General features: G+C 38.0%; 1 protein-coding gene across 3 annotated transcripts in view; it reads left to right on the top strand.

Moving 5' to 3' along the window:
• elmo1 (engulfment and cell motility 1 (ced-12 homolog, C. elegans)) overlaps positions 1–18,756 on the top strand; it is a 77,895-nt gene that overhangs the window by 40,038 nt on the left and 19,101 nt on the right. For all 3 annotated transcript variants that reach the window (XM_060896900.1, XM_060896901.1, XM_060896899.1), the window contains 8 exons: positions 721–872; positions 1,022–1,100; positions 4,059–4,109; positions 4,518–4,640; positions 4,957–5,082; positions 7,599–7,703; positions 8,268–8,376; positions 17,215–17,351. In XM_060896900.1, the coding sequence (XP_060752883.1) occupies positions 721–872; positions 1,022–1,100; positions 4,059–4,109; positions 4,518–4,640; positions 4,957–5,082; positions 7,599–7,703; positions 8,268–8,376; positions 17,215–17,351 (882 nt within the window). The remainder of the gene's footprint in view (positions 1–720; positions 873–1,021; positions 1,101–4,058; positions 4,110–4,517; positions 4,641–4,956; positions 5,083–7,598; positions 7,704–8,267; positions 8,377–17,214; positions 17,352–18,756) is intronic.

Consider the following 18,756-nt stretch of genomic DNA (forward strand, 5'->3'; position numbering starts at 1 on the left):
GTCATGCAAACAAACATTCTGAGTCAGGCTTCAGTCATTCATGCTGATTTTATGAAGAAGAAGATGATGATGATGATGATGAGAAACTAATTGTTATCAGTTAAAATCCAGAGATGTTTAATCCAGATCTCAGAAACTTTAAAGAAAACTAAGAGGCTCACCTTGAAGCACACTTGGAACAAAACGATCCCCAGCCACAAACACAATATAATATATTCGAATTTAGCTCTTTTTTATTTAATTAATCTCCACCCACATGCACATACAAATACAAACCACCAGCATGTCAATATGTTTTCTAACAAGTGCCAAAATTATAATCAGTTCTAGTGTGGCAAGGCTTATTTGAAGAGTGATGCCATGCTGTGCCACCACCCCCCCTCCAGCATGTGTATCTGGACAGTATTTCTTCATCATCCAACCCTGACAGGCAGGAACAGGAAACATTATTGTGTGGCTCTGACAGATCCACCAAGGCTGAAAGGAAAAAAATATTGGAAACCGTATGAGCACCATGTTGTGGCATTAGACTCACTGTTGTGTGCATCTAAATCCTAGGATTCATCTGTACACACCAAGCTATTCCAACATGAATCAGATTTCTAAAATAATACAGTGGCTTTACACGGCTGCTTCCTTTTGTGTGTGTGTGTGTGTGTGTGTGTGTGTGTGTGTGAGACTCATGACCAAGAATTTAATTCTTTTTTGTTTCCCCTGCAGATTGCATGTTTTGTGTGTAAGTCATCCACAGACTCTGCCGTGCTGCAGAGATCTCTAGCCATCCTGGAGTCTATGGTGCTTAATAGTCAGGACTTGTACCAGAAGGTGGCGCAGGAGATCACTATCGGCCAGCTCATGCCTCATCTTCAAGGGTATGCACAGCAGCTGTCCTACAGAGACCCAGAACTTGTTGGTCCTGCATCAGATATTACGCATCATCATTTAACAATAACACAATTGACAAAGACTGAGTGTTCTGTGCTTCTGTGCCCCTGGGCATTGTGTTTCTCTGTGTGTTCAGGACGGATCAGGACATTCAGACTTACACTATCGCAGTGATTAATGCTCTCTTCCTGAAAGCCCCCGAGGACAAGAGACAGGTACAAACAAAAGCATGCTACTCATATTTTTTCATGATGTCCTTTCTCCTGGTAAATTGCACTAAGGGGAATCAGTATGATGAACAAAACATCTGTGGACAAATTATTTTTAGGTGGCTGTTATATCAGTTTTATTTTGAACACATAATGAGTGTTGTATTTTAGAAAACACTTGTGGTGCCATTACTTTTTGGTATTACACCCATGACCGCAGCACATGTATTTGAATGTTGTGATAAATGTGCCAGGTTTTGTCCTGTATATACGAATCTTTACCTGCTTTTTTTGTGAAGCTTATAGTTGACACACTGTATTGCGGGCCCGAGAAATCGTTAGAATAAATATTCTAAATAAATAATCGCATTATTATTATTTTATTTTATTTATTTATTTTTTATTTTTTGGAAAACTAAATATCTATCATATTCTCACCATTTTATTAAAGCAATAAGCCAGTTGAGGCTGAGTTACAGAGATGTTTATCAGATTCCTTTTGTTTCATGACTTTACCTGTAATAAGAAGACTGCAATGCAAAAGACTTAACCTTTCTCTGATCCTAATTGCACTGTAAAATCAGGGAAATACCATCATTTTTGCATTGCCCTAGCACTGATTACTTCACTAGACATTATATTAAACAGCGTTATTGAACCTTGACATTTATAACATATATGTCAAGGTTATTATAATGTTACAATGTTATAATGTTACAATTACAATGTTATTATATATATATCTATATATATATATATATCTATATACAGTTGAGGCCAAAATTATTAGCCCCCCAGGAATTTTGGAACATTTTCCTAAAGATCTTTCCAATGTTTGCAGCATTGATAAAACTTGATATAATCAAACATTCGCCAGTGCTATTTAGTAGCTTTTGGTACATTTTGGAATATAAAATACATTTTTAGGCTTGCTTTATAATCAAATATAGTGAAAATGGGGTGGTCAAAAATATTAGCCCCTTGTGAATATTTGCTTTCAAAACACACCCAATTAATCAATCAGCTTTCAAAACACACCTAATTAATCAATCAGCTTTCAAACCACACCTGTGCAGTCAATTGGCTTCCTAACAACACCTGGGCATTCAATCAGCATTAAAGGACTCCAAGGAACAGGGCACTTGAACACATTATTGGGAGAGACTACTTTTACTCACCATGCCAAAGACAAAGGAAATCAGTCTTGAGCTCAGAAAGAAGATAGTGGAGGCTCATGATAAGGGGGAAGGCTATACTGCCATTTCCAAGCTTTTCACAGTGTCTAGAACCGCCGTACGTTGCATCATTGCCAAGTACAAGGAGACAAATTCTGTAAGAAACAAACCTGGGCGTGGTCGTAAGCGCAAGATTTCAAGAACCCTGGAGAGAAAAATAGTCAGAGATATCAGCAAGATGCCCCAGACATCTGCCAAGATGATTGTTGCTGACCTGGCCTCTTCTGGAGTTGATGTTTCAAGGAACACAGTTGTGAGGGCTCTTCATCGTGGTGGGCTTCAGGGCCATCGTCCCAGAAGAACCCCTTTACTCAAACAGCGGCACATCACAGCTAGACTGAGGTTTGCCCGTGAACATTTGAAAGGTAAAGATGAGTTTTGGGAGTCTGTGGTCTGATGAGACTAAACTGGAACTGTTTGGGCACATGGATGTTGCTTATGTTTGGCGAAGAAAGGGTGAGGCCTTCAACCCTAAGAACACAGTTCCCACAGTTAAACATGGTGGTGGGAGCATCATGCTGTGGGGCTGTTTTGCAGCTTCAGGCACAGGGAGCCTTGTTCGGGTGCATGGCATCATGAAAAAAGAAAATTATGTTGACATTTTGAGGGATAATATGCAGAAATCTGCTCGTAGTCTAGCCTTAGGTCGTCGCTGGGTCTTCCAACAAGACAATGACCCAAAGCATACATCGAAATTGGTCCAACAGTTCCTGAAGGATACCAAAACAAAGGTCCTGGAGTGGCCCGCACAGAGCCCAGACCTCAATCCTATTGAGAATCTGTGGCGAGTGCTCAAAGTGAATGTCCATGCTCGGAAACCACGTAATTTGGACCAGCTGGAGCAATTTGCAATGGAAGAATGGGCTAAAATCCCTCAGGAAACCTGTGCCAACCTAGTAAAGAACTACTCTAAGAGGTTGTTGTCAGTTGTGGCTCAGAAAGGGTTCACTATTGACTATTAATGACCGGGGGCTAATAATTTTGGACGTTTCATTTTTGCCCTTTCTTGTTTCAACTCACTATTTCAATTAAATATCCTAATCAAACTTAGTGGAGATTTTGTCTTTGTTATTTTGGAAACAAACACACTATAAAACACTTGTTGTTAATGGTCATTTCCATGGAGAAATCAAGAGTTTTGTCTAATTTCATAAGGGGGCTAATAATTTTGGCCTCAACTGTATATATATATCTATATATATATATATATATATATATAGATATAGATATAGATATAGATATATATATAGATATATATATATAGATATAGATATAAAAACATCATTTATATATTTAAATTTTTAGGTCAACTCCTCCAGGATGGGCTTATTCCTTTAATTATATAAATTCTATGTCTGGCTTAAAATACTCGTGTGATCAACTGCTTTCATCATTGTATCCCTCATCATACCGCTCTACATATTGATTGAATCCATTTTACAGAATGCAGGTTGTACTGACATAGCTGTCTCCCTGCTCCCTGCTTTCTGCTTTCTGCACTACTAACAGAATTGCCTTCTTTTCTCACTTTGTTACTCTTATTTCCTTTTTTCCGTGCTGCATTTGTAACGGTAGTATGATCCGAGCATTGTCAACATCCTTGATTGTCCCCTAACCGTAAGTGCATTCAGACTGAGATTTAAAATGCGTTTCTCCAATCCTACTGTTTTATTTAGCATCTTAACTGTAATTTCTGTGTCCTTGTGTGTCTGTGTGTGTTTGTTCGCAGGAGATGGCTCACATCCTGGCACAGAAGGAGTTGCGCAAAATAATACTTTCTGTGAGTGCATTCTTTGTCCCTTTGGCTTTCTTTTTTTACTCTCTCTTTCTTTCTGACTGACACACACACACACACACACTCTGAAGCAACTTCAGGTCAGCATAAATAATGGAGGGGTCACTAACAGAACACACATTAACTGATGCTTGAGTGAGAGTCGCTGTTAGAGATTCTGTTGTAAATAGATCTTTTTAAGGTCTCCCTCATTTCCTGTAACAGGTTTTAATCTTAACACATAATAGCAGAGGCCAGGTTTCAGGTAGGAAGATAACTGAATCACTGTTTGATTCTCTCTCTCTCTCTCTCTCTCTCTCGCTCTCTCTCTCGCTCTCTCTCTCGCTCCACAACTATCCACATTAAAGCTGGTTAAAAGTTTATCTTTGTGCTCTCTCCTTATTTCTCTTCCAGAGTGTAATCAGGAGCCCCAAGCCCATTAATGATGAGATGGCTCACCAGCTTTATATGCTGCAAGTGCTGACCTTTAACCTTTTGGAGGATCGCATGATGACCAAGATGGATCCTCAGGACCAGGTGAATCTCTTCTCTTGGTAATGTGAGATAATGAGTAGATTTTATTTGGCAGTTTTTATGTAAGTATAAATAATCTGATAACTCGAGTAAAAATCAGATTACGGCAGTAAATTGATTCCGTTGTTGTTATACATATATATATATCAGTAATCTGATGAGAAGAAAGCTTTGACATGTTGAGGCTGACATGTTAGTAATTAGTGTGATTTGAGAAGCATGCTTGCCGTTTACATGACCATATGAAAACATATGATGATTATATTGTTAGCGTGCATGTAAAGACTTGTATTCCTCTCTCTTCATGTCTTACACACAGGCTCAGCGAGACATCATCTTTGAGCTGCGTCGGACCGCTTTCGACGTCGAGTGCGATTCCAACAGCGGCAGTATTGAAAAGCGCAAGTCCATGTACACCAGAGACTATAAGAAGCTAGGCTTCATCGTAAGTCTGTTTCATCCTACACTGATATCTCTTCACATTACGAATATTTAAAATGCTCACATTGCGTTATTACTCTCAAAAGTCAGGCTATTTTATGCAGGTGGTGTTATTCACAGGATGCATCCATTTCAGATTCAATGCTCACAATGGATGGGATTTATATGTTAAGCATTTGAGTTAGTTATAGTATCTATTGAGGCTTTTGGGTCAAAACTTTAACTTCTTAACATCATCTAGCATCTGAGATAAGCAGCATTATTAGGCCTGGTGCTATAGCTGCATATTTTCTACTTAGAGGAATTTTTTGGTCTTTTCTGTACATATCACAATTTCCTCATTATGTGTTTGGCTCATTTTCATAAAGACAGAGTGCGAACAAGAGAAGGTGAGTAGATAATGGAGATAGAGAGTTTGTGAGGTCTGAGTAAGTGAGAAAAAACATATTACTCGGGAAGATATAGCTTTCATTTTCTGTGGTTTGTTAAATACCCCACACTCTGCTGTGTGCTGTCCACTGCGACAAATGCGACAAATACGCAGGAACAGAATACTCAGAAATTGTAGGTAGGATGACGGATCAGAACCTCTTGCTTGTTCTCCTCATGTGGCAGGGAGTCATGCAGGGGTTGATTGGATCAGCAGTGTAACGAGCCATATGTTCTCATATGTTGTGGCCCTTAGAAGATCCAGGTCATGCAGATGACTGAAAGTAGCCAGGAGTTTGCGTGTCAAAAACAAATGTCAATATTTGAACACAATTTGAATTTTCATACATATATTTTTTTATTCATGTATTTTCTTATTCAATATTTTAAGTAAAAACCCACTCTTTGCACGTTTTATATACCATGCTCTCATTTTTCTAAAGTATGCATTTCACAAGCTTTGAAGTAAGAAGTGTACTCTGAATAAATGAATTTATTATTTTCTTTGCCTGAATCTCAAACATTGTTAGGTGTTAACATTAACATTGTTAAACATTGTTGTTGTTAGGTGTTATGTTAATGCTGAAACACTTTACACACATTACATTATGCCCTATGTAGTGAGCTTATACATTATACAGTAGGATTTGGCTAAGCTGTCGTAGGCTTAAAATGAAAGGTTTCTAAACATTCAGCAGGTAAATAAATGAAAACAGTGGTCACTTTCCATGATTTAGCAAATGCAAACACATAGTCAAGCACTGATGCTATTGTTTTTGCTCTGCTATTTACTCTCTCTCTCTCTCTCTCTCTCTCTCTCTCTCTCTCTCTCTCTCTTTCTCTCTTTCTCTCAAAACACGGCTTCTCTACCAATTTTGCTAATAGAATAGAATGGTAGCAATTCTATATAATAGAATTGCTACCAATTCTTTTAATATTTCTTTTCAGCTGTATTGATGCTCAAGTCTGTGTGAGTGTGAGATCTTTCCTTTATCTTTAATCAGCTGTTGTGTTGACTCATCTCTTTTGTTGAGGTCCTGCGATCCATCTAAGCATCACCACTTTCATAGAGATAAAGAACAAAGCCTGCAAAAGTTCACATCACAAGAACTGCATTTTTAATTTAATGGAAATTTATTCCAGTAACCGTGATCATGTAACCTGCCTGGTGAGAACAACGGAATCACAAATACTGCCCAGTTAGCACAGTCACTGTTCTGTCTAGAACGTTTTTAGAAAATAACTCTGGCCAGTATTTCAAATTCCAAACGCATAACACAGAAATTAAATCCATTATGCAAATAGTTGATCATGTTGCTCCACCTTTAAGAAAAGCCATTTGCTGTGGAAGGGATGGGTTTATTTAAGGCGCATTACTGAAAATCTGTGCCTTTATTTCCAACATGGAAATTTCCATCTCCAAACATCATTTGTTCCTACAAACAACTTTAGGATTTGGTAACTCACTAATAAGGGAAACACAGGGTTTTTTTGTTCAAAAGTCTCAGAAACATTTTGTGTAGTGATGCTACTGTGATTTCTTAAGAACCTCAAGGTCTCAATTTCTCCTTAAGTCTTGTATTTGATTTCTCCGTGTTGTTTTTTTTTTGCATTTTTATTGATTTATCATGATATTGGTTTTAAAATTATTTAGGATGTAATGTTATTATAATATATAATATGACCTGATGTTATTTTGTTGAATCTAATTTAGGTAGAAACAGCCGAACCATTCCCTTCAATTATTTTCATGTGGTAGGAATTCTTTATAACAGCCATTTCACATTCTCTATTAATATCAGATTGGGTTTGACACACAATGAGAGGAAAAATTAATGTCTTATCTTCTGGGGGCTTAGGGAGCCTTTTTGCGTATCAGTAATATGTGCAATTCATAGAATTATAGTCTTTTGTAATGGGCTGAAGGGAATTTGAACAATGAAAGTAATATGTAAGTCGACAAAATTGCAGTAAAGTCATGCACGTAGTATTATTATGTCTGAGAGCAGTGTATAAGTGTTAAACGTGACTTAAATAGTGATGGGGAAAATAAGAGTGTGTTCCTAATCGTGTGTGTGTTTGTGTCTATAGAATCATGTGAACCCAGCAGTGGATTTCACACAGATTCCTCCAGGGATGTTGGCTCTGGATAATATGCTGTATTTTGCTAAACAACACCAGGATTCCTACATAAGGGTAAAAACATGAGTCTCTCCTCTCTCTCCTCCACTCCCTCACTCCCTCGCTCTCTCCTCCACTCCCTCACTCCCTCGCTCTCTCCTCCACTCCCTCACTCCCTCGCTCTCTCTCTCTCTCTCTCTCTCCCCCTCTCTCCCTCTCGCTCTCTCTTGTTCTTCCCCCTCCCTCTCTCTCTCTCCCACCCTCTCTCTCTCTCTCTCTCTCTTTCTCTCTCTCCTCACTCACTCACTCACTCACTCTGACACAGAGGATATAGGATTTCTCCTAATTATCCAGCTTTGTGTAAACTGCCTCACTACATATAGCTGTTAAACAAGTTAAAATGCAGTGCCATTGCAAAAACTACACTACTGTCTTGTTTCTAGGTAGTTCAAACTTAAACCAGGCTTTAGATTAAAGAGGAACCGCATAAGAGAGACATAAGAGATACTATAGCAACCATGTCTTTTTTTTTTTCATTAATATACTCATTATGCAATTTTAGTTCTGTACAGCATACATTTTTTTATTCATGTTTTTTTAAATTGTTTTATTTTATTTAATTAATTAATTAATTTTTAGATTGTCCTGGAGAACAGCAGCCGTGAAGACAAGCATGAATGTCCTTTCGGCCGCAGCAGTATCGAGCTTACCAAAATGCTGTGCGAGATCCTCAAAGTAGGAGAACTGCGTAAGTGTGTGATGTTTCTCTTTCACATCTGTCTGATACTTTCTCAAGTCTGGGTTTGGACTGTAGAAATGTGTTGTGTATTTTAAACAAAATCCATGACAAAGGATAATTTGCTTTTATTAATGTTTCCAATCATTGTCTAAGCAGTTTCTGGACTTTTTTTTACACACACATTTTGTTTTTTAGGGTTTAGGCTGGTTATTGGCCAGATTATATGATTTAGTCCAGAATGTGTTTTAGTTCAGACTATATGCTTTAGTTCAGATTATATGCCAAGTTGTCAATCAGGACACACGTTTAAAGAGGAGAGGAGAAATAAATACATACAGGGATAAAATGAAAAGGTTGGAGAAGTGAAGTGTGTTTCTTATAAAGAGCTACATGTTTATTTAGGAAACCAAAGGAGATGAGTATATTTTCTGAGCCCTTTCTGCATTTTTAATAGTACATTCACATTTACGGCATTCAGCAGACACCCTTAATCCAGAGTGACTTACAACTGAGCAATTGAGACTTAAGGGCCTTGCTCAAGGGCCCAGCAGTGGCAGCTTGGTCCTGGGGTACGGACCCATGACCTTCTGATCAGTAGTTCAACACCTTAACCACTGAGCTACCACACCCCCGTAATAGTACAAACCTGTCTTAAGAGAAAACGCGTCAGGTATTTTATGCTGTAGTTTGGTGTTGCATTTAAAAAAAAAAACAAGCATTATTTTTCTTGAGGTCTTCTGCATTGATTTTGACTCGCAGTGACAGTCTCCGAACACTCACTGGACTGTGTGATTTTCCTTTTCCCTGTAGATAAATACAAAAAAACAAAAACAAAGCACAAGCAGAATAAATTCTTTGATCTTATTCATTTATGGCACAGTGCGAGATAGAATAACACTTCTTAACGCTTCTGTCTCTGACAGCATTTTATCATGTGAACCTCTATTTGGTAAGGCAGGTAAGCAGGGAGGAGGTAGTTAGGTTCCAGGTTCCTGGAAAGAACCATGGTTGTTATTTTTAAAGCAGCACCTGTGTTTTTTAAAAAATCTCAGCACTAAACTCCAGACGGTGATCTTGCTACCAGGTGAGGGCTGTGACGTGGTTCTGCATAACACTATTTCAACAGAAATAAATCATTTTAATCAGACAGCAGAGGACGCTGAGCTGAATTCTCCATTAATGTGTAATATGTTTCTTTTTAAAGCTTAGTTATACCCCATACTGTTCAGATAAGTCTCATCATACTTATACGCAAATTATTTATGAATGTTTAAAGATAAAAAAGTTAAAGATGGATTATTTAAAGAATATTTAAACATTTTTAGAAGAGGAACAGTGTGTGCTCCTACTGTGATCCTGGTGAGTTTAGCCGATGTTTGATAATTTGGTAATGTTCAAAATAATCTTTTATTGACTTGACCAAAACATGATGGGTCTGCTGGTGAAGGCAATTTCATCCACACCAAACCAAATGACCATAAATCACAAGTGCATACTGAAATATTTAGGTTCAGTCTGTTTATATTTAGCATAAAAAAAGTGATTGTCAGTAAAGGTTTTGTTTCGAACACTGACATTCTTAACAAAAAACTGGTCTATAGAATTTACTGTGTGGGAATGAAGCTCATTTCCTTTTAATGCAAAATGATATATTTATAAACAGCAATCGTTTCCTGTTAACGAAAAATGATCCAATAAAGAATAGAAACAATTAAAGCTTGATTTTTAAAAATTGAGTCATTGGTGTCCCAAACAATATTGAGTCCAGTGATTCCATTCCTTACCCCAACTTGTGTACATGATATTCTAATTCACAAACTGAGGAGCTAGTGAGCTATTTGAGACATACCCAAAGTTTCTATTACAGCCACAGATTCTGCTGTCTCTAATATAAGCTTCATAAACTTGGGTTTGAAGATCATTACTTTTGAACACGTCCAGATTTTTGGTCTCTTTTTAAGATTATATGCTTTCTATGTTCAATATAACTGACCTGGGCAATAAATGGTATTGGAAACAAGAACTCTTCTATACAGTTATGGCATTTTGCTTGTGTGTATGTTTTGATCATGTAATGGCGTGTGGGATTCTGTTGGGCAGAGACTCCTGTGAGCATATGCATCATTTATGAGCTGTCCTGGTGTCCCCACCTCACCTCATCTCTGAGAGCCTTTTCACCCTGAAAGATTTATAGTCCTCCGGGTTTCTTGAGTGAACGCCTTAATGGAATCCAGAGTGGTCTGCACCACACTATGACTTCTTACTCCTTGGTTTAAAAAGTAGATGTAATATTAATCAAGAATTTTGAATATGGATGGAATACGTCTGCTTATTGATTCATGGTGTTGTCAGCACTAAGGTACTAAGGGTACTAAGAAGGTTTCTTTTGTTTTTGGGGATGTGGCTTAGGAGTGAGAAATGAGGTCAGACTTTGGGGGCTCGTTTGAGCCTTTCCTGTCCCTGCTGGTAGTGAGCATGTTCAGACAGCATTAGGAAGACTAATGTCAACAACTGTTATCGTCACCTAACTTCTTTAGGATGAGGGTCCTGAGAATATTTCCCACTGAGACATCGCACACTTTTCAGATTGGCATCATGCCTGGACAAGACTGTGAAAATGCCTCTGGGGCCAAGCTTCCAGGCAGGAAGTCGAGCAAGAGCACTGCTCCATCATCTTTAATTGTTGTCCACATGTCAAGCAAGACGATGTAGTGAGGATGTTTTTTGACACTTTCCTCCCTAAGGCCTTGTTAAGTACAGAGGTATATTTGGTTCAGAGTCTACAGTATATTCCTGCATCCTCAGGATGTTTCCACTGAACCACACTTTTCATTAATATATTGTCAAACTGTACTGTTTACACTTAACCATGACTTCTTCACTTTTGTTGTGCTCACTAATAAGAGCATCTACACCTTCAGCTGCTGGAGTAGAGTGGAGACAGTTCAGGCTGATTTATCTCTCAAAATCAGCTGCGATGCATTTAAACATAGCTACATCACAACATCAAGAACAGACTCCGGGCCAGATCTCCAAGGTGCTTAAAATCTTAAATATGATTTAAAATTTTAAAACTATATTAGCAACTTACACATAGACTTGTGTGGCAAACTCTGTGCATAAACTAATTAAAATGCATAAAATATCGAACCAGTGAAACTGTCTGTAAGGAGACATTTATTTAACATTTAAAAATGGAAGGATTAATCGTCCTCAGGATGGCCTGATTGATTTACTTGTTTCATGAACTTTCCACAATATTCGTCATAAGAAAACATTTTCCTTAGCGCACAAGTTCATATTTCATACGTAAGCACTTCTGCATCAACTGTGTTAAGGTCTGTGCACGACTCTTGCAAATGTTCTCAGAGTCGCACACAGAAGTGCAAATAACCCGATGTGTGTACGCAGGAGATTTAAGTCAGGTTGAGCAAAAAGAAGACACTGAATCCGGTGGTCCGGTGTTCAGGAAGGTGAAGTGATATAGCATAATAACATAAAGAGGTAAATTAACTAAATAGAAATTAGGACCCCTGAGTAGTGAATCAGCTTGTATGCATTCAGGTGTATAATTTGATTCACTACTTAGCTGTCCAAAATTTTATTTTACAAATGCACATGCTGACATAATTTGTCATATACACGATTTAAACATAAATGCACAGTGTTTCCTACAGGTGTGAGTAACATCTAGCGGGTGTACCAGCTGTGAATGAGTTTGTTTTTTTTTTTTTTTTTCTTTTCTTACCTTTAGCTTTGTATTGTAAACCTACTAGATTGCATGCAAATAATTATTAGAGCAGAAGAAGCTTTGCCACATCTGTCAGGTTTTCCTCTTCTTACTTGTTTCTACTACTATGAGACAGCAGACCAGCAATACATATACTCCGGTGTTTTACAAGTAATTTGATGCTCTTGAGTCAAGTAGATAGGAGAGGTGTGATGGGAAAGAGCTGCATGAACAGATTGGCCTCTCCAAGCTCTCCCCAGCTGGATAAAAAATTGCCCCTGAAAAGAAAATGACCCTCACATTTGGCCATGCATTTATCAACCTGTCATGTAGCGCTATATTATAAGATGCCCCTTGCATGTTGTGTTAAGGCCATTGTTCATGCTGCAATCCAAGGCTAATGGATAAAAATAAAGAACATAACCCTCTTGGCCTCCAATTTACTAAAGGTTTCTGTATGTAAAAAGGCATACAATGGATATTTTCATATACGAACAGGCAATTTGGTGAAAATAGGTTAAATTAGCACCTAGAATATTGATTTCCTAAACCTGCATGGCTGAAATGAATAGAGATTGTGTGTGTAAATGGATAAAAGCAAAAAAACAGTTTACTTTCTATTTTAACAGTAATCACATTTAGACAATTAGTTATGTAGTTGTGGTTTAAATCATCTGAAAGTTACTTGGAGATCTTTCATTGTGGCTATCACTGAAATGGGGAAAACACGCATACCCACATATCGTTTCCTACAATGTGACATATTATAAGTCAGGGCCTAGGAATTGTAGGTTCCAAGTGCGACACGAACAGTATTTGATGGACACCGGATTAACTGTTGACTAGTTTAAGGATGTAGCTCAGTCGACTGACAGGAGCAGGTGATTTTTCTTTTCTGGCATGTCCGTGGATGACTGACAGACCTGTAGAGTTTTTCATTAAGTTCAGGACAGCATCTATCACTACACATTTATCATTCTATCTCATCCCTTGTCTTCAAGGTGACTTGCAGACTTAGTCTAGAGTATTCCCTCCTTGCTTTTGTCAAGCAAAATAGTTTGCTCTATTACTATAAATGTATTTATCATGCATCATGTCTGTGTGAAAACACAGATAGGGGAATATCTGATGATAGAGTTTATAAGACATTTACTTAGCTCCTCGTTTTTAAAAAATGTGAAGGGGCCATGATGAGCATGTGGAAGCTTGAACTCGGATGGTTAATAGGGGACTCTTCTGACAGTTAAGACCAATTATTCAAGGCTGTATGCTACTCTATAGTAGACTTTTTCAATCATACCCTGACAGTTTTATATCAGGTTTTGTTCAGATGCTTAAAAAGTGCATATGCTTTTTTTTTTGCAGTTATATTTTGAATACACCAAAAAACATCATTTTTCTAAATAACATTTATCAAATCAACATTTACAGTTTCATAATTTCACATGGATTTCAGTTTCCCATATATATATATATATATATATATATATATATATATATATATATATATATATATATATATATATATATATATATATATATATATATATATACTGTGTGCCTACTGAGCATACTGAGAATATTGCGGATATGTTCTTCTTATGACATTGTCAGTAACATTAGCAGTTATCTTAAGTAATCTGTTTCCTGGGCACTTGTTCAAGTAATAAAAAGGCATATTGGACATACGTTTTACAAGGAACAACTTGATGCCTTAACACTGACTGTATTTTGCACAAAATGAGTGCTATCTTGCTAATTTGGTAACATGAACGCTATATTAATAATAGTTACGTATCTAGTAGGGTTTTGCCGTTACACATTGGGTTTAAATGTTAAGCTCTGGTGCCCTAGAAAAACATGATCCATTTGAAAGCTCTGAATATTTTTCAATAAAATTTTTGTAGACAATTATAAGAGGCTTATTATTTTGACATCCTATATAAACATATGTAGGTGTTAATGAGCTCAGATGCTTCAGATTAGACTGAATATTTAAGTGTGGACTGGACCTGAACTGAACTCAGGCTCCACAAACAACACCAGCCTGATTTTTCATCAGAACATGCTGATGTTTAAGGTTGTTTATAATCGAAATGTTCTCCCCATATTGTGACCTTATATGGTTCTGTCAGTGTTCAGCATTGTATGGTTCTGTCAGTGTTCAGCATTGTATGGTTCTGTCAGTGTTCAGATTGAACGGCATACAAAACTTTATAAAACTAAAGTCACAATATGTTATAGTGCTGTGAGGGGAGATCATACGATTCTTCAGTTCTGCTGTTGAGTCATTTATCCATTATAAGCTTCCTCTCTTCCCTTCAGAAATTCTTTTGAAATTTCACACCATTATAGCATGACGTAACCACCAGGTCATACATTGCTCAAAAAACCCCTCTGGATTACCTCTTTTTTGCTTTTTGAAATCGGACAGTTGAAACTTTATCTTGAATGGTATTAAAAATATGTTTTTGACACTCAGCATTTAGCAAAGCTTGCAAGGAGACATCCGAAGAATCACAAATGTGTCAAGTGTTTTTTTTTTCTGTGGCTTTTCAGTCCGTCACGGATGGAGTGTCCCTGATACGGTATTCAGAGGGTTTATGATGGTTTATGGTAGGTCAGATGGGTTACTGAGCTGCCAGATTAATGTCACACTTTGCTTGATGAAATGTGAAGAAGATAGTAATAGTTTTGGGCTCTTTGAGCTGAGGGGTTTCACTTATTTACATTGGAACTTTGCCTTCCACTTCATAGAGTCTAAGTGTATTGTATTTCCTGACAGCTACTACTAACATCACCAACTTGATTTGTCACCAGTATGTGCTGATGTTCAAGGCCATGTCTGATTTATAGGCATCCTTATTTATTTGTTTCCATTGGGAAATGATGTGATTGTTATGATGAAATATTTAGGGTTTCAAATTGTAGAACTTCTCTTCAGGGAGACGTTGCCCCAGATAAAGGCATTATAACAACACTAGATCATTCAGCATCGATAAAAGCATCTGGAACAAATCCAGATGATTTTTGCAGTCTTCAGTTTCCCAGTTTATGTATTTAAATCTGATTCCTTTTGTTGTTTCCATGTCATGCTTTCTGTTTTCTGTTTACCACAGTAGTAAAAAGTCATTTGAGCGGTTTGGCTTGTCTGGCCAATGTTGTCTCATGGACAATGTTTCTGTTTTTTCGCCAGAATTCATGTATGTAAATGTAAACTCATATAATAGAATTTCAGAAGATCAGCAGCTTTAGAAATGCACAGCCATGACATCTTGGATCACTTGGATCACATTGTTCCCCATTTGTATGTTTGATGTGAACAGTAACTGAAGCCCTTATCTGTAACTGCATGACTGTATGCAATGTGTTGCTGCCACCTGATTGGCTGATAGGATAATTGCATGAATGTTTGGGTGTACAGGTGTTCCTATTAAATTGGCAGGTGAGTGTATTGACCGTTAAAAGGCAGGTTATTGTTGAAAAAAAGGAGTAACACACTTTTGGTAGTGCTGTTATTACACAATAAGCAATTATTCTTTTTTGTGTGGAGCCCAGGATTCTCCTTGCCATATCTCACGATACTCTTGAATTTGTCTTTTGGAAGTAGAAACTACTAGATGGAATCAGCTGCTCTGAATATACTTTTTTTTAAAAAGCTAGAAGGCTTGTTTATAAGGCTGCTTTCTAGCACACTGATGGCACTACTGCATGCTGTTGGCTGGAGCAGCCACATCTCTTCGAATAAGAGATTCTAGTCACCCTAAAGGCATCATTCATTATGCCGTGAAGTTTCAGTTTCTACAGGGCCAATGCAATTACCTGTCTTCTCTGAGATGCCAATGCCTGTTGAGGAGCCTCCAGGGCCACTCTTCAAATGGGACATCGGATTCAAGTTGGTATCATGCCGTGGCATACCAGCAGTGGTCTAGGTTCTGTATTAAACACTATTGCATTCGCTGCAGGGGCTCTGACCGATCACGGACTCCATTTATCTTTCACCTTTAACAATACTGCTTATGACCACACACACACACAATAACTGTGTCTCTGGCTTTTATCACTTAGGCACAACCCCCCCTCCCCTTCATTTTTAATTTCAAAAGAAGATTTATTCTGTGGTCCAGCTATTCAAGCCCTTCTCCGGAGGAAAAGATGGAAGAAAGAATACTTGTTTTTGTTTGTTTTAACTAATTTATATAAGATAAGTAAACATCTCAGCTTCTTGCTAATAGGTTGCTGTAGGTCCCTATTATGCTGAGCCAGACTACAAAATGTGAGATCTTTACCCACACAAGGCAAATCTGGGTTTTGAATAAAGAGCGATCACTGCAGGAATGGAATTGCCTGGAATACTCTTTGGCAATCAGAGTGGCATTATAGCTAGGCATGTGCATTGTCAACGAGTGTGTAGGTGTCTTGAAAGCTGAGCACTAAATCCTCTGGTTTGATCTAGTTTCAGGATGTTTCAGTAAGCTTGCTCTCCAGTCTCAGCTGTGGTGTGAGAAATCATGCATCTCTAAATTCAGCTTAACTGGTCACCTTGTACAGTTTTTCCTCTGTTCTGGTCCTGGTGTGCCACTGCCATGTACATTGTGGTCCTCTGAAATCACCTGACAGCTTTCTGAAATTTGATTCCAGTTAGAGAAGCGAAGACACCCAAATGTACAGGTAGGTGGTACTAGAGGGAAAGGGGTTGGGATACCACAGGACCCAACAGAGATGTTGAAGGGGAATGCAGGCAGATGTTGACAGTTCAGATTGTGTGAGACTGGTCAGACCATATGCAGAAGTGAATGGGATTGATTTGGATTAGTCAGACAGTCTGCAGGAGTAGATGGGATTGGTTGGGATTGCTCAGTCTGTATGCAGAAGTGAAAGGGATCGGTCATTGTCTACAGGAGTGGATGGAATTGGTCGGGATTGGTCACTGTCTACTAGAGTGAATGGGATTGGTTAATCTGTCTGTGGGACTGCTCAAGAGTGTTTACAGGCATAGGTGAGATTAGGCAAGATTGTTTGAATAATTGTGACCATTGCTTATTGGTCTATTAAAAAAATAATACATTTCCGGCCCATTTGACTTTACAATTAACACTTATCCACTTTCTTCACAGCCAGTGAGAATTGCCATGACTTCCACCCCATGTTCTTCACTCATGACCGCTCTTTTGAGGAGTTCTTCTGCATCTGCATCCAGCTGCTTAACAAAACCTGGAAGGAGATGAGAGCCACATCAGAAGACTTTAACAAGGTAAGGACAGAACTGTGAATAAAGATCTCTCGGGCTGCATAGATAAAGGGCTTAATTTCTATTCTCACACTCTGGCTCTCTATCACTAATCCAATTATTTTTGAGAGATTGAATATTCATGTGGCATTAGTAAGTTGTAACTTGTAATTAGCTGTGGATTTCATTTAGGTCGGTGTGGAGCAGAGCCCAGCCTCTCCCTGGAAGTGTGCATGTATGCTACAATGTTATTTGTGTAATTATAGTAATCACTGTGCAAACTTGTCCCTGCAATTGCAAAGCAGTAATATCCATAGTGTTCCAAGCTTTAATATCAGAGCTTAGTGCATATGAATAGGCTTGAAAAGTACTTCTTTGGATCACATCTCTTTGTGATCTATCTTCTTTTGGGTTAAACTGTAGCTTATGAACTTTCAGCCTTGGTGTTTTTTCCCCACTGTGGGGTTTTGTTAAAAATAAATTTGATTCTGATAGACATGACTCATGACAAGGTTCCTGAATAATATGACAGTGTTGACATGACAGTGTTTCTAAAGGGGTAGAGGAATAACCTACAGTCTTGGATCACAGCAGCTCATGTAGGCAAAACCATTAGCCTGAAGTATGCGGTATAGAATTTTTACACTCCGTCACACTGAGGGGGTTGTTAGACCTGCACTCATTAAGAAACACGGCTTGAAGGTGACACTCTAATTGTGAATCAATGCTAATTCAGCAGCCGCTCCCTCTGTTCAGCTAGCAGCAAGAAAAAAAATGCTGGCTTTCTATATTTTGGCACTCATTAAAATCTGCAGCTCCATTGCGGTGATCTGGCAAAAATGAGGGTAAGAAGGCGTGTAACTGATTTTTCTAAAGAGAAACATAGCATAAGTTGTATAAGCATAAATTAAATAAGCTTACATACAGGTATGTGCATTTTGTTTTTTACCACCTCATATCAGAACTTAAACATTGATATTTTTCCTGCAGGTATTTGATTACATGCTGAATTGATGACGGTTACATCACTTTTGCTGTGGCACATAGCTCTCTTGCATTCAGGGTGTGATGAAATCACACCCTAGCAAGGTTTTTTATATCTGTAGACAGAGTGACTGTTTTTAACATCACATTTGTTAAACTGACCCCTTAACCGTCATGGAAACCACAGGAAGTCATTAACAATATTTCCACATAGTCTCAGGAAAATATGTTTATGGCTTATTTAAATATGAAGTGCCAAGTATATTCAAGACAGAAAAGGGAATTATATTTTAGCCACATTTCAGCCACAGTGACATCCAATGGGTTTTCCCCTTAATCGAAATGAAACTCTTAACATATCATTATGAACTTGAGCAGAGATGTACAAAATCCTGTCATCTTACACCGGACTGTTTGAGGTTGGTATTGCTGCATGAAAAGGGTG

Source organism: Tachysurus vachellii, chromosome 21 (genome assembly GCF_030014155.1).
Source record: "Tachysurus vachellii isolate PV-2020 chromosome 21, HZAU_Pvac_v1, whole genome shotgun sequence".
NCBI lineage: Eukaryota > Metazoa > Chordata > Actinopteri > Siluriformes > Bagridae > Tachysurus > Tachysurus vachellii.